This window comes from Sapajus apella, unplaced genomic scaffold (genome assembly GCF_009761245.1).
Source record: "Sapajus apella isolate SASKATOON/1434 unplaced genomic scaffold, GSC_monkey_1.0 scaffold48, whole genome shotgun sequence".
NCBI lineage: Eukaryota > Metazoa > Chordata > Mammalia > Primates > Cebidae > Sapajus > Sapajus apella.
In genome coordinates this window covers 701,063-723,923 of record NW_022436988.1, presented here as the reverse complement: position 1 = coordinate 723,923, position 22,861 = coordinate 701,063, and the positions used below count along the sequence as shown (strand labels likewise).

The 22,861-nt window shown below is 55.3% G+C and overlaps 4 protein-coding genes across 14 annotated transcripts in view; 2 read left to right on the top strand and 2 right to left on the bottom strand.

Moving 5' to 3' along the window:
- HEXD (hexosaminidase D) overlaps positions 1 to 2,801 on the top strand; it is a 13,422-nt gene extending 10,621 nt beyond the window's left edge. For 4 of the 5 annotated variants that reach the window (XM_032241204.1, XM_032241207.1, XM_032241205.1 and 1 more), the window contains 5 exons: positions 33 to 115; positions 1,316 to 1,394; positions 1,484 to 1,585; positions 1,993 to 2,082; positions 2,353 to 2,801. In XM_032241204.1, coding sequence (XP_032097095.1) covers positions 33 to 115; positions 1,316 to 1,394; positions 1,484 to 1,585; positions 1,993 to 2,082; positions 2,353 to 2,629 — 631 coding nt within the window. In that variant the 3' untranslated portion in view covers positions 2,630 to 2,801. Of the gene's footprint in view, positions 1 to 32; positions 116 to 1,315; positions 1,395 to 1,483; positions 1,586 to 1,925; positions 2,083 to 2,352 lie in introns of those variants that run through there. The other variant, XM_032241209.1, reaches the window with a different exon arrangement.
- A 669-nt stretch (positions 2,802 to 3,470) lies between these two features.
- Positions 3,471 to 20,246, bottom strand: LOC116525459 (basic proline-rich protein-like). Its single transcript, XM_032241210.1, has 2 exons — positions 19,624 to 20,246; positions 3,471 to 4,351 (listed from the first exon to the last, which is right to left on the bottom strand). Exons 1-2 carry the CDS (start codon positions 20,229 to 20,231, stop codon positions 4,141 to 4,143), a joined length of 819 nt encoding a protein of 272 aa, XP_032097101.1. The 5' UTR covers positions 20,232 to 20,246; the 3' UTR covers positions 3,471 to 4,140.
- LOC116525460 (cytochrome b-245 chaperone 1) lies at positions 4,662 to 11,170 on the bottom strand. Of its 5 annotated transcripts, none has more exons than XM_032241214.1 (7): positions 11,040 to 11,170; positions 9,596 to 9,719; positions 7,939 to 7,980; positions 7,303 to 7,376; positions 6,567 to 6,663; positions 5,291 to 5,435; positions 4,662 to 4,977 (listed from the first exon to the last, which is right to left on the bottom strand). In XM_032241214.1, the coding sequence occupies exons 2-7, from the start codon at positions 9,678 to 9,680 to the stop codon at positions 4,857 to 4,859; spliced, it is 564 nt and encodes a 187-aa protein (XP_032097105.1). In that variant the 5' UTR covers positions 9,681 to 9,719; positions 11,040 to 11,170; the 3' UTR covers positions 4,662 to 4,856. The 5 variants fall into 5 exon arrangements, with proteins under 5 accessions (XP_032097105.1, XP_032097102.1, XP_032097106.1 ...); XM_032241211.1 differs by lacking the exon at positions 11,040 to 11,170 and adding an exon at positions 10,000 to 10,671; XM_032241215.1 differs by lacking the exon at positions 7,939 to 7,980 and having other exon boundaries at positions 11,040 to 11,169.
- The window catches only part of NARF (nuclear prelamin A recognition factor), a 30,121-nt gene continuing 26,670 nt past the window's right edge, over positions 19,411 to 22,861 (top strand). For 2 of the 3 annotated variants that reach the window (XM_032241202.1, XM_032241201.1), the window contains exons 1-2: positions 19,411 to 19,614; positions 21,023 to 21,103. In XM_032241202.1, coding sequence (XP_032097093.1) covers positions 19,588 to 19,614; positions 21,023 to 21,103 — 108 coding nt within the window. In that variant the 5' untranslated portion in view covers positions 19,411 to 19,587. The remainder of the gene's footprint in view (positions 19,615 to 21,022; positions 21,104 to 22,861) is intronic. The other variant, XM_032241203.1, reaches the window with a different exon arrangement.

The window sequence follows — 22,861 nt, the reverse complement described above, 5'->3', positions numbered from 1 at the left end:
CGTGGAGCTGAGCACCCCTCTCATGGACCCAGGTACGACCACTTCTCTGTGCTGTGTGAGCTGCTCCCTGCAGGAGTCCCGTCCCTGGCCGCCTGTCTGCAGTTGCTTCTACGGGGTACGTCTGGTGTGGCCACCCCAAGCCCCGCTGGCTCCTCCCAGAAAGACCTGAAGGACAGGAGGCCAAGTGCCCAGTGCTCCAAACTCCCTGCTGGACTGTGGTGGTTCTCACGGGGAGGGCGGTCTCACTACCCCAGCTCAGCCACCCGCCTGCCCTGAAGTCCACCCAGGCTGGGCCTGTGCCCGATCTCCAAGCTGAAGCCCAAAGCAGACTGGAGAGTTCTCAGGGTGCACCCCTCAACACAGTGAACCCGCAGAAATGCATGCAGAGGTCGGACGTGGGGAGGAGCAGCTCTACCTTTGCTGCAGAAACGTCCTGAACACCTGGCTGAGCAGGTGTGGGGCTCAGCTTCCAGCCCTGGAAGGCCCTGGACCCAGCGTTCACTTCCAGGTCGCCTGAGGGGACAACAGGACCCACAGGCAGGGGCAGGCACAGGGTGCCCCTCGGGGTCGCAGGGGCGTGGCGAGGTGAGCCATGCGGCCACACAGGAATTATGGCCACTGTGTGGTGCCTGTGCACTGAGAGTGGGGCCCACAGGCTGGCAGCCCAGACGGGGGTGGGCCAGTGAGAGGACACAGACTTCTCAGCTGCTGACTGAACCACTTAGAACAAGTAGAAAGGGGCGGAAATGCTAGAACAGACACACGTGCCGCACACTAAGGAGCTGTGTTAATACTGATGGTATTTGCAGTGTCCCTTGGCCACGGCCCCACCTGCCACCCCTGTGACTGGGCACTGCCCTCCGGCCACCAGCCTTTCACAGCGAGTATTTCCTCGGACACTGGGAGGTGTGTCCTCCCAGTGCCCGCAGGCCTCATGGGTTTGTTTCAGGTGCTCCGGGATATTGCACTGGTTGTGTAAACCACAGTGGCAAACTCTGTGAGCCCTGGACACCTACGGGTCAGGCTGCGCCCAGCAGAAAGGGCCACTTGCTCTCTGGCTGGTGCTGCTGGCAACAGAGTCTTATTTCTGTTTTCTTGTTTTAAAAAATAAGGAACATATTTCACGTGTTTAAAGAGAAGCAGCAGGCCTGTCTGCCCCAGGTCCCCTTGGCCAGCACACTCGGGCCGGGGCCTGGCCCGTGGCTCTCCGTGCTGCCCACCTCTGCCCCGGCCCCCAGGCCTGCAGGTCCCAGTGCCAGTGTAACCGCCTCTCCTCCAAAGACCCCCCAACCGCCCTGCCTGTGGTTGATTTCAGGAGGGTTTGATGAAGATGTTAAAGCAAAAATGGAGAACCTTCTCGGGATTTCCAGCCTGGAAATAACAGACCCTGTGAGGCAAGTACCCCGAGGCCCTCCCCCTCCCCGCCCTCCTCTCCCCTTCCGCCTCCCTTGGGGAAGGCTGTTCTCAGCAGGGCTCTCTGCAGGGAGGGGGCCGGCTCTTTCCCTGGCAGAAGCATCCTTGCCCTTGTCACACAAGTCAGCCTCCATCTGCGCAGCTCTGTGGACATGCTGCTGGAGGGCAACAGGTGAGCGTGTGGGTAAGGTGTGGGTGGGGGGCAGGTGAGCGGGCAGATGTGGGTGGGGAAGGGCAGGTGCAGGAGCAGGCAGGCATGAGGCAGGTGTCGGTGAGGGGGCAGGTGTGGGTGACGGGGGGCAGGGGGGCAGCTGCCGTTGAGCAGGCAGGTGGAGGTGGGAGGTGGGTGGGAGGCAGGTGCAGGTGGGCAGGCAGAGACAGGTGCAGGTGAAGGCAGGTGCACAAGCCCCCCCCCACCCCAGCACAGGAGGAGGCAACCTCATCCTTCACAAAGACTTCCTGGGGGATGTAAGACTTAGAAATGTCTATCCAGTTTTTACGCATTTTCTGAGGTATTACTATAAAACCGCCCCATGGCTGCCTTGGTAGCATGGCACACCTGTATGTGGATTTGCCCAGGTACGTAACCGGCTGGTTCAGCCCCTACCACCGCCAGCGGAAGCTCATCCACCCGGTCATGGTCCAGCACATCCAGCCCGCAGCACTCAGGTGAGGCCCGGCTCTCGCAGGCCCTGCAGCTGTGGGTCTCCCAGTGACTGCTGCACGTCCCTCAGCTAGAGTGAAAGCGGAGGAGGGTGAGGGGTGGGCTTCTGGGCTCAGATGTGCAGCTGTCACTGACGTGTTCCTCCCAAAACAGATGAGATAGGGACAGTAGCCCCATTTTACACAAGGTAAACAGGCATGAGGCAGTACTGACCACAGGGTTGGGGGCAGGTCCCAAGTATGCATGCCGTGTGCCCACGGCGCCCTCACCCCCAGCCTCCTGGCGCAGTGGAGCACCCTTGTGCAGGAGCTGGAGGCCGCCCTGCAGCTGGCTTTCTACCCGGACGCCGTGGAGGAGTGGCTGCAGGAGAATGTGCACCCCAGCCTGCAGCGGCTGCAAGCTCTGCTGCAGGACCTCAGTGAGGCAGCGGCCCCCCAGCCCCCGCCCACCGGCCCTGCTGGGGGTGCTGCTCAGGACCCGAGGGGAGAGCTCGTGCCTGCGCTAGGGGGCTCTGCAGCCAACTGTCGGCCTGGGCAAAAGGGGCCCATGTAGGTATCGTGCCCTCTGGCCCAGCAGTGTCTGGCCCACACACAGTTCCTGCGGGCCCTGGGCAGCCCCATGGGGGAAGAGACTAGAAAACACAGAAGGAAGCAGCACAGAGAGACCCACTCTGTGATCTGACGTATGACACCAATTCTGAAATAAAGAGTGGAAGCCACAGTTACACGTGAAGGGTTATTCAAGGCTGCCGCCAGCTTCCAGCTGCATCCAGGAACAAACCACAGCCCTGGGGCTGGTGAGGAGGAAGGGCCGGGACAGCACCCGTGTCGGGGGTGGGGCCGCCTGGCCGGGACAGCACCCGCGTTGGGGGTGGGGCCGCCTGGCGGGGACAGCACCCGTGTCGGGGGGCCGCCTGGCCGGGACAGCACCTGTGTCGGGGGGCCGCCTGGCCGGGACAGCACCCATGTCGGGGGAGGGGCCGCCTGGCTGGGACAGCACCCGTGTCGAGGGGCCGCCTGGCCGGGACAGCACCCATGTCGGGGACCTGGCGAGGGCAGTTCCCTCTTCCTCATCTAAAGCACCTTCCTACAGCCCAGGGTGAACAGGCCAGAAACCTGAGATGACTGCATCATATACTTTTCATTTTAGGAAGAAAAAACATCTCAGGTTTAACCATCTAAAAACCTAGTTTTGGGCTGGGCACAGTGGCTCATGCCTTTAATCCCAGCTCTTTGGGAGGCCAAGACAGACAGATCACCTAAGGTCAGGAGTTTGAGACCACCCTGGACAACATGGTGAAACCCCGTCTCTACTGAAAATATAAAAATTAACCAGCTGTGGTGGCAGGTGCCTATAATCCCAGCTACTTGGAAGGCTGAGGCGGGAGAATCACTTGAACCCAGGAGGCAGAGGTTGCAGTGAGCTGAGATCACACCATTGCACTCCAGCCTGGGAGCTAAGAGCGTAACTCCATCTCAAAGAAAATCAAAACAAAAACACACGTAACTTTGGCATGTTCAGGGGAGCATGTCCCCCAGCTACGGGCTGGCAGCCACTGCTGAGGAGGGTCTCACCCCTTTCCTGTCTGCTGTCACTGAGGCAGCAGCCAGACCTGGGGCAAAGGCGTTTGCCACTCCTGGGGCTGTTGCCTGGGGGCTCACAGGGCCCAGGAGTCCCCAGCTCGGAGGCCATGGCACCAGGCCAGGCGTGCTCGGTGCACACTGCACCTGGTAGGACCTCAGGAGACCAAGAGCACTGGCGGGCAAGACGGCTGGGGTTCAGCTCCTGCAGCGGTGCAGCCAAGAGCCCAGCCCCCTCCCCCCACCAGGTCTTCCCAGGTTCAAGAGAGGCTGGAACTCAATTTCTGCAGAAAGTCTCCCAGTGTTTCTTTTGGTTGGGTTTTGTTTTTGTTTTTTTTTTTTTTGTAAAGACTGGATCTTGCTGTGTTGTCCATGCTGGTCTTGAACTCCTGGCCTCAAGCAATCCTCCCAAATCCTTGGCCTCCCAAAACGCTGGGATTACTGGCATGAGCCACTGCAGTCCCGGGCTGGAGCTCCCAGTTTTTAAACGCCGCACAATGTCAGAAGAGCTGACCCTTTTTCTGGCCTAGCAGCTTCTGCTGAGGCTGAGGGTGAGGAGCAGAGAGACCTTTCTGTGGCGACAGCTGGGACAGAGCAGTCTGTGCACCAAGATGCTGGCATCAGCAAAGGAGGCGGGTCCTTGGGGAGGGGCAGCTTCCACAGTGTGGCCGCAGCATGCACAGCCAGGCAGGCCCTGGGGAAGCACCTGACCGCTGGGGTCATCCACTCAGGGAGGGGACACTGTCGGGGACATCGCACAGCACCAGCACCCTTGGGAGCCTGGCCCAGCCTCTCTACTCGTCTGAGGTCTCGCTGTGCCCCACAGCAGGAGTCGAGGGCTGGTGAGACCTCCGGCTGCAGGAAGGCAGGCCCAGGCCTCACGATGGAGAACGCCTGGGTGTCCTTTCTGTTTCAGAGGCCGAGGGTGGAGCTGCCCAGTCCAGGCCATGCAGCCCATTGTCTTCACACCCCGAACTGCCCAAGCCGGGCCACTGTCCGATTCCCGGAGGACTCGCTGACTTCGGAGCCCCCTTCCCACACCAAGAGTCCCCGCCCAGCCCCTCAGAGAAGGTCCAGCTTGCTGTTTCACGCAGTGTGAATGCGGCAGGAGGAGCAGGCGAGAGGCCGACTCAGCTGGGGGTGCCGACCAGGGCCAAGGGCTCTGTGGGCGGTGCTCAGGCGCAGGCACACGGGGGCTGTCAGCTCTGGCTCCCAGGGTCACCGGCCTCACTGTCACTGCTCTGAGACATCTCCGTGGGGCTCTCAAGGCAGTGCAGCTCCAGGAAGCTGGTGATGAGCTTGGCAACAGCTTCTACGTCACTGGGCGAGGCCGGCAACAGGAGGAAGGTCAGGTCACCTCGGCACAGGGCGCCACGATACCCACACCAGCCTCCCCCTCAGCCACCCTCCTCCAGCAGCCCCTGGGACTCCCAAACTGGACCCAGCACTCCCTGGCTTGGTCCCACCCCCCAGCCCCAGTGGGGCTGCCCTCAGCCTGCACATGCTGCCCAGGCCCCTCTGTGACCCGTCCACAGCTTGTCTCTCCCAGCTGCCCCGTAGCGCTGGGTGCCCAGGAACGGGAGTCACCTGACACAGCGGCAGCTCTGGCCAGATCAAAGTCGCGCAGCCTTACCTGCGGTGACCCATGACTGCGCTCTGGGTGAGGGGGTGGGAGAAGCCTGTCGCTAGCCGGAGCACCACCACGTAGCCCTTCCCGAAGTACCGGACCTTCTCCTCCTCCACGCTCACGTCACGCACATCCTGCAGCAGGACCACCACTGCAGGGAGACACGGTCAGTGGTCAAGCCGTCCCCACCGACACATGCTGCCCGGCAGTCGCTCCAGGGCCACTGGCGCCGTCAAGAGCAACGGACATGCTTGGTTGGTGGCAAAAGTGTGTGCTGTTCCCTGTCTGAGGCTGGGCCTGGAGGGCTGCCGTGGCCCTAACGGCGGTGCAGGGTCCTCTGGGTGGGAAGGATGTGCCCACAGTGCAGGCTGGCGGGCCAAGAGCATGGCCTGCTGGTTCTCCTGGGAGTGCCGACGGTGGGTGAGGGCGACATCTTTATGCTGCACTGTCCCTCCTTGTCTCCCCAAGGTTGGCTGCTGAGCCAGGGCCACCCTGCGATTTCCTGTGGCCATTCAGGGAAGCCACCTCTTCAGGGACCGGGGTGGCCCCATCCTGTGGCCCCAACGGCTGTCAGAAAACAGCACAGCTGCCTCCCACAACCCAGGCCGGGCCTGCAGCTCCTCTCCCCAAAGCCGTGGGTGACGTGGGGCCAGTACCCTGGCCAGGTCTCTGCAGGGATCCAGGAAGCAGCCTGTCAGCAGCGCAGCAGGGTGGCACCAAACCCAAGACTGCCCAGCGACTGGTCGCCCGAATCCGTCCCACCCTCGGGCTGTGCATGGGTGGCCAGACCCCGAGGCCTCTCCACAGGAAACCAGTGCTGACCACAGCTGGGCTAGTGCCCAGGCTCACGGTGGGGGTTCCTCAGAGCACCCAGCCTCTTACTGCAGGTCCAGCAGAACCCACAGGAAAGCTGCAGCAGCCCAGGCTCTCCCTGCCCTGCCCTGTGACCTGCCCTCAGGGGCCAAACTGCACCTGGGACAAGTGGCTGCTGGGCCAGCAAGAGAACACGGCCTAACAGGCCACCCGAGCGCAGGTGGGCCAAACCCATCCTCCCACCCTCCCCAGGGGCCAAACCTCGGAAGGACCCAGGAGGCTCTAGACTCCACCGAGCAGGTAGAGGCATCCGTGGGACCCTGCGTCCAGCAGGCAGGACCCAACCCTGGTCACCAGGCAGGCGAGCTTGGACCCTCAGTGTTTCCAGGCCCCCCCAGGCCCCGTGAGTCACCCAGACGCCCACAGTGCCACGCCTGTGTCCCATATCCCCGCACTCCCCTCAACTCACCCTGGTCATGGCCTGCTCTGAAGAGAGTCAGCAGTTTCTTATAGAGGCTGAACGTCTTCAAAACAACCTTCCCTGTGCTCTTGTCAAAGACGGCTTCCTGAAAACCGATATGCACTGACCTCCAGGAACCTCCAGGAACAGGGGCCCCTGTGGCCGCTGTGGTATCAAGAAGGGGGGCTGGGGCCCCTCCCAGTAAGAACCCAAACCCCTGAAGCCCCACATGCTGCTGTGCCAGAGCCAGACATCTGCAGCCAACCTGATTCCTGTTGGGAACTGTGGAGGAAAGAGGGGGGCAGGTCCAGTGGGCACCTGCTCCGCTCTGCAGGCAGAACAGACGCACAGGAGGGCAGCGGGATGAGCAAATGAGGGCACAGAGGTCAGAGGGCAGCAGCGGGCCAGGCTGAAAGATGAGGGTCTCTGAGGCGGGAGGCCCGGCCACGGGGAAAGCTGACTCGCACCCCATCGTGGCAACTTTGGGAAGAGAACACTTTGGCAAAGACGGTCTCATGGAAAGCTTCTAAGAGAAAAATGCCTTCGGGAGACTCCCTGACCAACTGTGGTCCCAGGTGAGTGCAGGGCCCAAGTCCCAATGAACAGAGACCTCCGAGCAAGGACCAAGGATTCAGGACGGGGAAGCACTAGGTCACCAGGCCTTTCCTCCTCCTCTCATTCCCATTGCAAGAACACCCAGCAGCTCAACGGCCCTGGACTCGTCCTGCACCTGAGCCAACCTTACCTCCCAGTCCTCCAAGTTCTGCACAGCCACGAACAGGCAGCCTGTGACATAGAAGAGCTTCCAGCCCAGGGTATCTGGAGACGGACATAGGGCGCCAGCCTGTGAGTCCCAGGAACGTGCCCACGGGAGGCCCCGCCCTGCACAACCTCCCCAGATGCTGGCCAGTGGCAAGGCTTGCAAGGATCCCTCGGGCAGCTTCCTGTCTGCTGGCCCTGCCACTCAGTACCCACACGCAGCACACCCACCCAGCTGTGACCCTTGGAGTCCATGTGAGAGGCAGGTGGGGTGCACGGGGCCTCTGCCCATCTGGGCAGGCCCAGGGATGGTGGCAGGATGGGAAGTATCCCTCACCCCACAGCTGGATCTTAGGCAGATACTCAAGAGCATCTTTCTGAGAATATTTTATGACCCAAAACACAGAAGACTTAAGAAGTGAATTGCAGGCTGGGTGCTGGGCCGGGATGGGCGTGCCAGAACACCAGCACGTGGAGGAGCGTGGGCCCACAACGATCGAGGGGCAGAGGTGCCTCTCCTAAACGCTGCCCCGTGGACAGTCACAAATGACAGTTTTTCCTTCTCTTTTCTATTTTCCAAACAGATGAAAAAGTTATGGGGTGTGGGGGGTGCTTTATTTACCTCCACTGTAGTAGGCAGCAGCCAGGCCAATCGACAAGATTCCTAGGAAGAGAAAGTGGCTGCCTGCCGGTTGAGCCCCGTGAGCCCCGCCTCCTCCCCGCCTCCTCCCCGCCGGGTGAGCCCCGTGAGCCCCGCCTCCTCCCCGCCGGTTGAGCCCCGTGAGCCCCGCCTCCTCCCTGCCTGGTGAGCCCCGCCTCCTCCCTGCCTGGTGAGCCTCGTGAGCCCCGCCTCCTCCCTGCCGGTTGAGCCCCATAAGCCCCGCCTCCTCCCTGCCTGGTGAGCCCCGCCTCCTCCCTGCCTGGTGAGCCTCGTGAGCCCCGCCTCCTCCCTGCCTGGTGAGCCCCGTGAGCCCCGCCTCCTCCCTGCCGGGTGAGCCCCGTAAGCCCCGCCTCCTCCCTGCCTGGTGAGCCCCGTAAGCCCCGCCTCTTCCCCAGTATTGCAGGCCAGGAGCCACAGCCCCATGAGCAGGCCCTTCTCACTGTAGGAACAGCTGTGGTGGGGGGTTACAGACCACCAGGTTCAGAGTAGGGGAGATAGCCAGGAAGTTGATTCAAAAATGCGGTCTAGGGCCGGTCGTGGTGGTTCACACCTGTAATCCAAGCACTTTGGAGGCCAAGGTGGGTGGATCACCTGAGGTTGGGAGTTCAAGACCAGCCTGACCAACATGGTGAAACCCCGTCTTAATAAAAAAATTTTTTTAAATAAAATAAACAAAAATGCAGTATAGGGGAGGCTGAGGCAGGAGAATCGCTTGAACCCGGGAGGTGGAGGTTGCAGTGAGCCAAGATCGCACCACTGCACTCTAGCCTGGGCGACAGAGTGAGACTCAGTCTCAAACAAACAAAAAACCACACACACACACACACACACACACAAATGCAGTAGAGTTGGGCATCATAGCACACACTTGTAATCCCAGCTACCTAGGAGGCCAAGGCAGGAAGATCGCTTGAGCCCAGGAGTTTGAGACCAGCCTGGGCAACATAACGAGACACCATCACTAAAGAAAACAAAAACCAAACACAGCATACACTATTCACAGTATTCACTGGACACATCCACCCCGGGAGGCTCCAGAGCTGGCCCAGGTGTTATTCCAACAGCAAGTGGTGAGGCCTGAAGACTATGCACAAAGAGTTACAACACAGTGTACCACGAAAAACACACAGGAGGCCACGGCGTGTCACAGGAAAGGCGGATCCCAGAGACACAGCAGCTGAGCACACCCAGCACCACACCTCCCATCATCCCACCAACACAACTGCAGCTGTTCTCAAGGGTACAGGACCCTACTGGTGGGTGGGGACGGAGGACAGGAGGCTACATGGACTGTGAGTCCTGTGAAGGGGTCTGAGGACCAGGGAAGAGGAGAAATAGGAACCCACCATCACCCATCACATGGTTCAAAACAAGGGCAAAGGCAAATATGGTGACCTCGGAAAAGGCTCATCGAGTATGAATGAAATACTCTGGGTGTTAATGGTTAAAAGGGCACCAGACAGACATGCATTACCTGTAAAACCAAGTGGATACAAAGAAACAAAATAGCTGTTAGATTTCAGGGTAACAGAAAAAAGAAGAAATACTTTGTTTCATTTTCATCCTTTTTGAAAGTCTTCTGGTTCTAGGTTCTGGGGAGGGATGTGGAGAGCCTTACCAACCAGCAGGGACCAGGACCGGATACCTGGAGCCCTCTTCAGATGGAGGCGGGCGCTGGTGCGGGTCTCCACCTGCATGTACATCCCGGGGACGGCGGCACCACTCTCTACAGGAGGAGGGGTCTGGGGACAGACAGAGGCAGCTTGCCCTTGGGCCTGCCCAGAGGCAGGCGCCCACGCCATCAGGCTCAGACCAGAGGCCAGGGGCAGGCCCCCCCAACAAACCACCTGCAGCCCCAGACACCATAAGCCAGTGTGACCTGGTCTTTGTGGCTGGGCACACCACTGGATCCCCCAGAGACCCCGTTTCCTGTGTAAGGAAGACCCTCTTCCGTTCACAGTCACACCGACGGCACGGAGGCTGCTTCCCCCCCAGACTCACAAGGAGCAGCTGCATCACCACCTGCCCCTGTCCTATCTGGAAACCTCCCGTCTCGAGAGCCTGCCAGCCCCCAGCAGCCTTCCAGCTTCTAGCACGTGTCAGCACCCACTCTCCCCTGTGCTGGCCTCCACCAAGAAAGGGAACTGAAAGTCCTATCATGGCTTCAGCAGTACTGGCATGGACCAAGAATATCAGCTCTCTCTCTGCCTTCCTCCCCCTGCTGAAAGCTCAGAGGGTCCGAAAACGGGCAGAACCAATGAGTCACCAAAGGGGCGAATCCTCCACAGGGGAGTCCTGCGAGGGCTGCAACAGCCCTGCCAGCTTAACATTACGCTCCAAAGGCTCCAGGGACCCCGTTCTGGGGAGTTTCTCAGGAATTTCTCTGTAAAGTCGAATCAAATTTCTGACATTAAATAGGGGGTTCAGGCCAGGCGAGGTGGCTCGTGCGTGTAATCCCAGCCCGTTGGGAGGCCGAGGCAGGCGGATCGCATGAGTCCAGGAGTTCAAGACCAGCCAGGGCAACGTGTGAAACTCCGTCTCGACAAAACAATACTTAAAAACCAGCCCGGTGGCCTGTGCTGCTAGCGATCAGGCTGAGCTGGATCACCCGAGCCAGGAGGTGGCGGCTGCAGTGAGCCGAGATCCAGCCACTGAACTCCAGCCTGGGTGACAGAGTGAGAACCTGCCTGAAAAAATACAGTGGGTTCAAATCTCACGAACCAATCCTGGGTGCCGGTTCGTGACTGGGCTCCCTCCCGGGCCTCGGTTACCGCATCGCTCCCCAGGCGCCCCGCATTCCAGGCGCGAATGCGCACACGCGCACACGCGCACACGCGCTGGCAGGGCCGCCCGCGCCGCGGGTCGCACCGGAGCGCTCGTTCCTGTGTCCGGGTCGAGGGCGCTCCCCGCCGCCGGGCCCACCTGCAGCGGGCACGGCGGGACACGCACGGCCGGCAGGCGGGTCCAGGACGCAGAGCCCGCCCGGCGTGGGCCCAAGGGCGCCGGGACACGCGGCACGGGGCGGGACGGAAGCGCGGAGCCCGCCCAGCCCAGCCGCCTACCGAGAGCACAGCGGTCCCCGGGCGGCAGCGACAGGACGCGAACCGGCGGGGCGGGGCCGCGCGCACTTCCGGGATTGAGGGCGGGGCCGCGCGCCCTTCCGGGATTGAGGGCGGGGCCGCGCGCACTTCCGGGATTGAGGGCGGGGCCGCGCGCACTTCCTGGGTGGGGCGGAGCCGAGCGGACTCCTGGGATCCGGGGAGTCCACGCACTTCCGGGGTCCGGGCGGGGCCGCAGGAAGAGGCGGGTGGTTCCTGCTAAAGGAACCACTTTTCTTGGAGAAAAGAGACGTGGGGGGAACCGCATCCGAAAGCAAAGAACTCACCAAAAACTATGAGCGTCTTGTCCACACAGACGCGTAAGCGAGGCGGTCTCATTGCCAAGGAAGAAGATTTGAGCCCGAGAGCCGTCACCGCGATGACCCGGAGAGCCGCAGGTGCCCCGGGCTGTAATTCATCACAATGATCACAATGATCAACTTTTCACTCTGCCCTTGCGGAGGATGCTGACAAACTCACCGCGGTTGTGTCCTGGTAAATAGAAGGAAGGCAGCCAGCGCTTGTCCTGCCTTTACGAAACTTACAGCGGAGTAACCGAATACGGCATGAGAAGATTTTCTCATACAAGTTTTCCTGCTAATAAATGAAGAAGAAACAGTAGGATTGAAACATCACCCTATGAGTTATTGGACCTAAGCCATGTCATCAATGACTGCTCATTTGTAGGGCACGTTGGGAGCCCGATGTAAGGCTGAGCGCCCCACAGGGTCGTGGGGTGAGCCTTATGCTGTGCTGAGGCGCAGGATCCGAGAAATAAAGAGAGAAGACGCAGAAGTACTAAGAAAATGCAGCTGGGCCCGGGGGGCCACGCCACCTATGAGCAGAGTCAGGCAAGGCCGGCGAGCTCAGCCTGGCGAGGGTGGCGAGCCCCGAATGTCCAGAAGCATGAGTATTTATTGTGTATACGTTAGGGGGCAGGGCAGTGAGTGAAATCATCTTTAAGAATAGTGACGCAGTGGCTCACGCCTGTAATCCCAGCACTTTGGGAGGCCGAGGCGGGTGGATCACGAGGTCAAGAGATCGAGACCATCCTGGTCAACATGGTGAAACCCCATCTCTACTAAAAATACAAAAAATCAGCTGGGCATGGTGGTGCATGCCTGTAATCCCAGCGACTCAGGAGGCTGAGGCAGGAGAATTGCCTGAACCCAGGAGGCGGAGGTTGCGGTGAGCCGAGATCGCGCCATTGCACTCCAGCCTGGGTAACATGAGTGAAACTCCGTCTCAAAAAAAAAAAAGGAATAGTGATAGGGTCGTGAGCAGTAAAACAAGGGGTCCACCCCCATTAGGTCACCTAGGCCAGGAAGTGGACAGCGCACAGCAAGGGGTCCGTTCCCACAAAGGCAAGGGCCATGTGCAGTAAGGGGGTGCAGTGTGCGATACTTCTATCTATGGGCAAACTACTTCTAAGAAGATTTATAGGAGGATGCTTTAAGTCACCTAGCAGTGACAGAGCTGTCAGGGTTACCGCCACGTGGCAGCTTCCAGTGGGTTCTACGGGAAGATGCTTTTCGAGCACCACAGTAGCAAGAGCTGATAAAGTTCACAGTCACCAAGGTGGATTGCCGGTCCGAGGGCACCTTCCACAAGAACAGGAGCAAGGTCCTACAACTCCTTTATCAGGAGGAGTGGCTCTCTCCCCAAGCCTGCCATACAGCGGGTATCTACAATACTGAACGCTGCCGCCTGGGCCGTGGATTCTTGTCCTGGTATAACTGTTTTCCCTTAAATCACGCTCTGCACTGTGTCTGCTCTAGTCATTCCTCCGACTATAAGCTGCTTATTCCTTAATTCATGCTCTGTACTGCGTCCACTCTAGGCATTCCTCCAATTATGAACTAAGATATAATTATATATGTAGGGAAGTATTCTTTAGGCACTCATACTATCAACTATTATATGATTATACATAGAGGATTATATAAAGGGAGACTTCAAGCCCTATTTCTATAAACTAATATATGATTATGTAAAGGATTATATAAAAGGAAATAGCTGAGTAGTAACACTATAAAGTGAGATATTCCTCAAGCCCTAACTATGCCAGGGCTCTGCTTAGCTCTCATTCCTCAGTGCCTATATGGGGGGCTACCCACACTAATTAACATCAGAAAAAGTTCAGTTAGCCATCAGAAGTATACAACAGCATCTATGAAGTAGTCTTGCCAGAAAAAAATGTAACCCAAATGTGAACAAGCTTCTAGAGTGAATTACTGGAAAGTTGGAAGACAAGAATGTACTAAAGGATTCTACAAGGATGCACTCAGCAATTGCAGGTGTAAACCAGAAATAAAATTCTAACTTGCAACCATCTGACTAGACCCTGCCTATTGGCCAAGGGCATTCCAAAGTTATCCTGAAACACTGGATCAGACAGTGATGGGAAGGGGGAGACTGACATACCTCACTCCCTCCTCCCTTTTGGAATTCAGCCACACAGCTGACCAGCATTAACATTAAGACCGATCTTGAGGCTGCAAAGTAGATTCTGTAGCAATGACACCAAATTCCAGCCTGACTCTGGTATAGGATCACATGACAGATAACAGGCCTAAAAGGAATCTAAGTACTTTACCCCACATTATATTGATTTAATGTATTTTGAAATAGCCCTGCAAAGCTGTCCCTTGTGAGGAAAATCTACATTCTGTAAAGAATTGCTGTTCCTTTCCAGGTTTTTTCCTGCTCCCGGAGGTAATTAACTCTGATAAGCACAATCCGGCTGGGTGCAGTGGCTCACACCTATAATCCCAGCACTTAGGGAGGCCAAGGCAGGTGGATCACGAGATCAGGAGTTTGAGACCAGCCTGGCCTTTAACATGGTGAAACACCATCTCTACCAAAAATAAAAAATTTAGCCAGCTGTGGTGGCACACACCTGTAGTCCCAGATACTCAGGAGGCTGAGGCAGGAGAATCTCTTGAACTTGGGAGGCAGAGGTTGCAGTGAGCCAAGATCATGCCATTGCACTCCAGCCTAGGCAGCAGAGTGAGACACTGTCTCAAAAAAAGAAAGCAGAGAAGCACAATCCATTCTTTCTGAAGCCTGCTACCTGGAGACTTCCTCTCCTTAATGAAAATCTTGCTGTCTCCACAAGCCATTATCTTAACCTAGACATTCCCTTCTATTAATTCTAGGTCTTTAGACAATAACTTTTTCAACCAGTTGCCAATCAGAAAATCTTTGAATCTACGACCTGGAAACCCCCCAATTGAGGCCACCCCACCTTTCTGAACTGAACCAATGTACATCTACATGTATTGACTAATGTCTTATGTCTTCCTAAAAGCCAAGCTGTAGTCTAACCTCCTTGGGTACATGTTCTCAGGATCTCCTAAGGGCTGTGTCACCAGCCATTGGTCACTCATATTTGGCACAGAATCTCTTCCAATCTGTGTTTTTTTTGTTTGTTTGTTTTGTTTTTTGAGATGGAGCCAAGGCTGGGCACAGTGGCTCATACCTGTAATACCAGCACTTTGGGAGGCCAAGGCGGGTGGATCACAAGGTCAGGAGTTTGAGACCACCCTGGCCAATACGGTGAAACCCCATCTCTATTTGAAAAAAGAGAGAGAGAGAGAGATGGAGCCTCATTCTGTCACCAGGCTGGAGTGCAGTGGTGTGATCTCAGCTCACAGCAACCTCTGCCTCCCAGGTTCAAGCAATTCTCCTGCCTCAGCCTCCCAAGTAGCTGACACATGCCACCATACCCAGCTAATTTTTGTATTTTTAGTAGAGATGGGGTTTCACCATATTGACCAGGATGGTCTTGAACTCCTGACATGATCAGCCTGCTTCGGCCTCCCAAAGTGCTGGGTTTACAGGCGTGAGCCACCAGGACGGGCCGTATCTTCAATATTTTACAGTTTGACTCATTTTGTCAACATGGAAACCCCTACAGGCAACTGACCTGATTTTTAAATAATATATACAAAGAACAACAACTTTAAGATCAGTAACTCAGCAACTTTTTTTTTTTTTTTTTTTTTAAGGAAGTCGCACTGTTGACCAAGTTGGAGTGCAGCAGCACCATCTTGGCTCACTGCAACCTCCACCTCCCAGGTTCAAGCGATTCTCCTGCCTCGGCCTCCTGAGTAGCTGGGACTATAGGCATGCGCCACCACGCCCAGCTAATTTTTTTATTTTTTGTAGAGACAGCGTTTTGCCATGTTGGCCAGGCAGGTCTCAAACTCCTGACTTCAGGTGATCAGCCCACCTAGGCCACCCACAGTGCTGGGATTACAGGTATGAGCCATCATGTCCAGCCTGAACTCTGCCACTTCTAAGTAGGCCTCACGTTATGTCAAAATCAAGTTGTTTTTCAACAAAAAGAGACTTTTCAATGTCTTCCATAAGTTCACAGAAAAAAAAAAAGAGACTTAAGAAACATATAAACCATTTGTAATACAGACTAATAGAACATCCTAGATCTTATTTAGATCCTGATTTAAACAAACTAAAAAAAATTATGAGACAATGTGGAAAATTGGACATTGGCTATTTGATAAAAAAAATTAGCTGATTTCAATTTGTTCCTTTGACCATATTACAATTATGTTTTTATTTTATTTATTTTTATTATTTTATTTTAGAGACGGAGTTTCGCTCTTGTTGCCCAGGCTGGAGTGCAATGGCGCAGTCTTGGCTCATTGCACCCCCTGCCTCCTGGGTTCAAGCAATTCTCCTGCCATAGCCTCCCCAGTAGCTGGGATTACAGGCATGCACCACCACCATGCCCAGCTAATTTTTGTATTTTTAGTAGAGATGGGGTTTCACCATGTTGGCCAGGCTGGTCTAAAACCCCTGACCTCAGGTGATCTACCTGCCTCAGCCTCCCAAAGTGCTGGGATTACAGGTATGAGCCACCATGTCTGGCCAGTTATATTTTTTAAACATTAACAAAAAAGATATACAAATGTCAACCTAAAATTATCCTTTTAATCAAGTTGAAGTTGAGGGGACATGTTTTCTGAAAGATGCTGGCATGAATTTGAGTAACCCAGAGGGTTAACACTTGCTGGATTTTATTGACGCATTTGTAAAAAGCTATACAAACTGGAAACTGTAAATAAAAAAATTTTTTTTGAGATGGAGTTTCGCTTGTTGCTCAGACTGGAGTTCAATGATCCAATCTCGGCTCTACAACTTCTGCCTCCCAGGTTCAAGCGATTCTCCTGCCTCAGCCTCCCAAGTAGCTGAGATTACAGGCACCCACCACCACGCCAGGCTATAATTTTCTATTTTTAAAAGAGACAGGGTTTCACCATGTCAGTCAGACTGATCTCAAACTCCTGACCTGAGGTGATTCCCCCTGCCTCTGCTCCCAAAGTGCCGGGATTACAGGCATGAGCTACCGTGCATAGCCAAAAATATTTTTAATGGAAAACAATTCGCAATACAGTAAGGTTAGGAGAAAAAATAAAATTTAAAAAAATTAAAACATTCCAGTGGGTTTTCTGGAACTGGAATAGTCTTAAATATTTATTTGGACTTTGTGACCCCCAGAGGTAAGGGGGATCTTTGCTTCAACTTGTTTTTGTTTTTGTTGAGACAGAATTCTGTTCTGTCACCCAGCTTGGAGTACAATGGTGCAATCTCAACTCACTGCAACCTCCATCTCCCAGGTTCAAGTGATTCTACCGCCATAGCCTCCCGAGTAGCTGGGATTACAGGCATGCACCACCACATCTAGATATTTTTTGTGTTTTTAGCAGGTACAGGGTTTCACCATGTTGTCCAGGCTGGTGTCAAACTCCTGACCTCAACTGATTCACCTGCCTTGGCCTTCCAAAGTGCTGGGATTACAGGTGTGAGCCATGGTGCCCAGCCTCAACTTGAAGTGTCAACTTGAAACTGCCTTTGCAAATATTACGACAGTGAGAGAGGGTGGGTGTAGTGGCTCACACCTGTAATCCCAGCACTTTGGGAGGCTGAGGTGGATCACTTGAGTCCAGGAATTCAAGAAGAACAGCCTGGGCAACATGGGGAGACCCTGTATCTGCAAAAAATTTAAAACTTAGCCAGGACGGTGGTGCAAGACTGTAGTCCCAGCTACCCGGCAGGGCTGAGGTCGGAGGATTACTTGAGCCATGAAGGTTGAGGCTGCAGTGAACTGTGATCATGCCACTGCATTCCAGCTGAGGTAAGAGAGTGAGACCCTGTCTCAAAAAAAAAAAAAATTCACATAGTTCAACTCCATCATCCTTCTAACATCCCAGCTGTCCTTGGTTATTCCGGGGCATAAGCCAAGCTAATTTTGGGAGGAATTTATAGTTTAACCTTGAAGCAAGGATGATAAATAGTCCCTTCCTAAAACTATGGCCTCCCTCTTCTGGGGCTGAAACTGCCTTTGTAAAGCTAATGAAAGGCCCCAAGAGTAGGATGGTGGGAGGGGCCTGCCCTCTGCTAAAATATCAGCATACTTTCTGCAATCCATTATTGCTCAGGATTCATGTGGCCAGAGATCACAAGATTTGCAACTTCCCCAATTGCACCTAAAGATAATATCAGTATTGCAGAACCTAAGATTGGTTTTTTGAGATGTTTTTCAGAGTGAACCCACCCCAACCTGTGACTCAGGATTCAACTGGTTCCTGTGGCCCCACCCAGAGGCAGACTCAGTGCTTAAGGACCCTTTTCCACACCCTTGTGATTTCATCCCCAGCCAATCAGCAGCACTCATTTTCGAACCCCCTGCCCACCAAATTGTCCACAAAAACCCTAACCTGTGAGCCTTTGGAGAGTCTGATTTCAGTAATAACTCTGTCCCCTGTGTGGCCTGTCAGGTGTCAGTTACACTCTTTTGTTCCTGTCATGCTGCAGTCTCAGTGAACTGACTGGGCAGCAGGCAGGAGGAACCTGATGGGCCACGACCAGCTGAAGAATGATGAGATTCATAAACTTGGAAAGGAGAGCTTTATTTCTCATAAAGGGTTTCAGCCTGGAGGGTGGCCATTCTGACAGGCAGGGAAGCTGCCTCTGGCCAGAAGCCAGAAACTGACATTTCCAGGGAGGGGCAAGGGAACAGGAATCTATGCTGAGCAGTGTGTAAACATACATATTTAGCAAGCTACAGGAGGAGTCATGAATATTTTTGAAAAGAGAAACATACACAAGCACAGCAAAGCTTCAGGCCCCTTCTTGAGGGATATGTAGTCTGGTCATAACCACTCCAGGGTGAGTGGTTTCTTATTAGTAAGGAATACTGGTCAGCTGTGTCGAAACAGCAACCCAAAGGGCTGTTGTCAGTGGTGGAGTCTTTGGAAAGGGCTAGTTTCCGTTAAGCTCTTAGCCAAGAAAGCCTAATGGTAGTTAGCTAAGGCTGGGGCATGGCAACATCTGCTCTCCCATCTGTCATGGCTGAGAACTCTCAAGGTTACCCTGGGATCTCCTTAGCCAAGAGGTGCTCCCTGCAGTCAATTGGGGTGCTTTGCGTTTCATTTCATTTCTCAGACGACAGGAAGACAGGCTCTAACATGAGGGATCCTGAGAACGGCTGGTGTCAGTTAAAAACACGTACAAGTTATTTCTCTTATGCCACACTCTTGCAGACATGTTCTTCTCATTTCTGATTTCTGTAATACACATACACTGATTTCATAAAATGTGTATAATTATCAGAGGAGTCCAAATACTTCCATTATAGCCCTGTATCAATGTTTAGCTGAAATCAATTTCTTGGAGGAATAATTATTATTCTTTACTTTGTAAGGTGTAAGGGCCCAAATCAATGTACTTGGTAAAATTATCCACAGGAAGGCACGCGAACGTCAAAAGACCATCATTTAGCATCTCCCCGCGTGCTTCCGGGTCCATCACTCGTGGGTCCGCCCAGGCACGCCGCGCATGCGCGCTGTCACCTCGCCGGGCCTACGTGACGCGCCGTGAAGCGGCCATGGCGGCGGACGAGGGCTGTGACCCCCCCCCACCCCGCCCCGCCCCGTCAGGAGCCGCGAATAAGGCGAGTGTTAGACGCAGAGCTGGCTGAGCGAGCCCGGCCGTGGCTTCCGCGAGCCCAGGGGTCTGCGGGCCCCTTAATCCCCGGACCAAGCACGCTGGAACGGTCCCGGCTTGGCCTCGGGACACTCCGCGCGCTCACCCACTCCATGCTGAACTCAGTTTAGCCGCCGCCGCAGGACCCGCGAGAACCGGAAACTAGCGCACGGACCCGGGCCCCGCGGCGCAGTACGGGGATGGGGCTGCGCTCCGCCCTGCGCACTCCGATTGGCTCTGGGGCCTGGCCCGCCCCTTCCAGGCCCTGTCATTGGCCTAGACGAACCCGTGGGGATGAGGCCGCACTGCCCTTTGCGTGCTCCTATTGGTCCAGGGGTGCGGCCTGTCCTCTCCCGGTGCTCTGATTGGCCGAGCGCAGCCGTTGGGGTGAGGACGCGCCGGGGGAGGACAACAAAGGGCTGCGGGCGGCTGGCAGCGGTGTCCGCGTCCCCGGTGCTTCCCTCAGGCTCAGGCGCCCGGCCTCCCGCCCGCCGCGCTCCAGATGAAGTGTGAGCACTGCACGCGCAAGGTGAGCGGCCGGGGGCTCGCGTCGGTGCCGGCCCGTGGGGCCCGGGGCGGCCGGGGTTGGCGGCCCGGGACCGCCGCTCGCTCGCGCGGGGCTCTCCCCGGCGCCCCGGCCTCGGCACCCCGGGCGGCCTCGGCACCCCGGGCGGTCTCGGCGCGGGGGCGGCCGGCGCGGGGGCAGCTGCGCTCTGCGGCCGGGCTCGGTCTTCCGTCCCAAGCCGCCGGGCGCGGACACGAACGGAGGCCAAGCCTCGTGCCGCTCGGCGCAGTCCGAGGAAACGGCGGTCGCGGCGGGAATGATCGGAGCGTTTCGGGGGTTTTTAGGCGTTTTCGGACCCGCCCCGCGGAGGGTCCCAGGGCGGCCGGGGCGGCGGCGGCGGGGGCGGCTGCTGACCGGCGCCTTGCGCGCTCGTCCCGCGGCCGCGGCCGCGCAGCGCACGCAGGGGACTTGGTGGCGGTGACAGGAGCGGGCTCCGGGGGATGCTGCGCTGGGGCCGCTCTTGTCCCGGAGCCCGCGCGGGACTGTCCCGGTCCCCGGGGCGGCCGCGCCGCGTTCGCGGGACTGCGGTGTCCAGGCGGCTTCCCTGTGGGAAGGCTGCTGTGACCGCGGGTTTTTATCATCGCGAGCAATAGACCTGCGTGTCTGTCCTTGGCAGCTGCGCTTTTGTTCCAGTGGAAAGGAGAAAAGGCCGGCGGGTGTCACCAGTGTCACCCCAGCCCTGTGCGGGGCCGAGGCGGGCGGGTCACCGGAAGTCAGGAGTTCGAGACCAGCCTGGCCGACATGGTGAAGCCCCCGTCTCTACTGAAAATACAAGAAACAGCAGGGCGTGGCGATGCGCGCCTGTGGTCCCAGCTACTCGGGAGGCTGAGGCAGGAAAATCGCTTGAACCCGGGAGGCGGAGGCTGCAGTGAGCCGAGATCTCGCCCCTGCACGCCAGCCTGCATGAGAGTGAGACTGCGTCTCAAAATAAATAAGAATTAAAACTAAAAAAGCAGGGGTAGAAATACATGATGAGCTTAATTGGTCAGACGGTGCACATTTTCTTCTTTTCTTTTTTTTATTTTTGAGACAGTTTCCCCCTGTCACCCAGGCTGGGGTGCAGTAGCACGATCTTGGCTCACTGTAACCGCCACCTCCCTGGTTCAAGCGATTCTCTTGCCTCAGCCTTAGGAGTAGCTGGGAATACAAGCACCTGCCAACACACCTGGCTAATTTTTTGTATTTGTCGTAGAGAGAGAGTTTCACTGTCTTAGCCAGGATGGCTTCCATCTCCTGACCTGGTGATCCGCCCGCCTAGGCCTCCCAAAGCATTGGGATTACAGGTGTGAGCCACCGCACCTGGCCAGTGTGCACTTTTTCTCAATGGAGACAAATTAAAAGTTTGTTAATAATGTTTCTTTGCTTTTTTAAGGAATGTAGTAAGAAAACAAAAACTGATGACCAAGAGTCTCTGTCAGCTGATGCACCAAGTCCAGCCCAGGAAAATGGAGAGGCAAGTAGATTTTTCAGTTTTATATCAGCCCAGGGTAACTTGTTACTACTGTATTTCTCTTTGGGGACTCACAACACCATGTACATCACTGCTTTAAAGAAGACTGAACTATGGCTAATGTGGTGGCTCATGCCTGTAATCCCAGCCCTTTCGGAGGCCAAGGCAGGTGGATCACTTGAGGTCAGGAATTTGAGACCAGCCTGGCCAACGTGGTGAAACCCCATCTCTACCAAAAATACAAAAATGATCTGGGTGTGGTGGTGCATGCCTGTAATCCCAGTTACTCAGGAGGCTGAGGCAGGAGAATTGTTTGAACCTGGGAGGCGGAGGTGGCAGTGAGCTGACGTCGCGCCACTGTACTTCAGCCTGGGCGACAGAGTGAGACTCTGTTTCAGAAAAAAAAAAAAAAGACGGAAGTAAAACTTTTAAGGGCCTAATAACTGCATGAGCAAGACAGTCAGTTGGTGGCACAAGGCCTGTTTTGTCAGAGCACACTACAGCAAAATATGCTGCTTTAGGAGCAAAGAAAATGTGGTGTGACATTGAATTTCTTTTTTCTTTTATTTTTTACCCCCTTTTGAGACGGGGTCTCGTTGTCACCCAGGCTGGAGTGCAGTGGCTCACTGCAGCCTCAACCTCCCAGGCTCATGTGATTCTCCTGCCTCAGCGTCCCTAGTAGTTGGGACTACAGGTATGCACCAGCAGGCCCAGCTAATTTATTTTTATTTTTTGGCAGAGATGGAGTTCCACTGTGTTGCCCAGGCTGGTTTTGAACTTCTGGGCTAAATGATCCTCCTGCCTCAGCCTCCTGAAGTGCTGGGATTATAGGCATGAGCTACTACACCCAGTCCCAGCTGATTTTTTTAAAATAGGAAACTGCATTTTATAAAATGGGTATTGAGATGGGTAATTTATAAAACAACTCAAATTTCATGATTCTGTAGTTAATTTTTCTAGTGGTTTCCCTTTTTTTTTTTTTTTTTTTGAGATGGAGTCTTACTCTTGTTGCCCAGGCTGGAGTACAGTGGCATGATCTCACCTGACTACAACTTTCGTCTCCCAGGTTAAAGCAATTCTCCTGCTTCAGTCTCCCAAGTAGCTGGGATTACAGGCACAAACCACCATGCCTGGGTAATTTTTTGTATTAATTAGCCTGACCAACATGGTGAAACCCCATCCCTACTAATTTTGTATTAATTAGCCTGACCAACATGGTGAAACCCCATCCCTACTAATTTTGTATTAATTAGCCTGACCAACATGGTGAAACCCCATCCCTACCAATTTTGTATTAATTAGCCTGACCAACATGGTGAAACCCCATCCCTACTAATTTTGTTTTAATTAGCCTGACCAACATGGTGAAACCCCATCCCTATTAATTAATACAAAATTAGTAGGGATGGGGTTTCACCTGTTGGTCAGGCTGGTCTCAAACTCCTGACCTCAGGTGACCCACCCGCTTCAGCTTCCCAAAGTGCTGGGATTACAAGTGTGAGCCGCTGCACCCAGCCTCTTTTCTATTCTAGTTCAGTTCTCGTTTTTAAATTCTTCTTAGCTAGTAGTGATGGTTTCTGTTTATTGGATATGTACTCTGAGCCTGGCTCTCAAGAATGTGATTTTGCTGGGCACGGTGGCTCACGCCTATAATCCCAGCACTTTGGGAGGCCAAGGTGAGTGGATCACGAGGTCAAGAGATCGAGACCATCCTGGTCAACATGGTGAAACCCTATCTCTACTGAAAATACAAAAATTAGC

Bases quoted from the DNA above. Each gene is read 5' to 3' on its own strand.
- LOC116525460 (XM_032241211.1), bottom strand. From the start codon at position 10,137: ATGATAGGACTTTCAGTTCCCTTTCTTGGTGGAGGCCAGCACAGGGGA. The intron at 9,720-9,999 runs GTGGTGATGCAG...GTCTGTCCCCAG, and splicing joins TCCAGATAGGACAGGGGCAG to ACCCCTCCTCCTGTAGAGAG. The intron at 7,981-9,595 runs GTAAGGCTCTCC...TTCTCTTCCTAG, and splicing joins GTCCTGGTCCCTGCTGGTTG to GAATCTTGTCGATTGGCCTG.
- LOC116525459 (XM_032241210.1), bottom strand. From the start codon at position 20,231: ATGATAAAAACCCGCGGTCACAGCAGCCTTCCCACAGGGAAGCCGCCT. The intron at 4,352-19,623 runs GCCGCTCACCTT...GTGCTTCCCCAG, and splicing joins GGCACCGACGCGAGCCCCCG to GGCCTGCCTGGCTGTGCATG.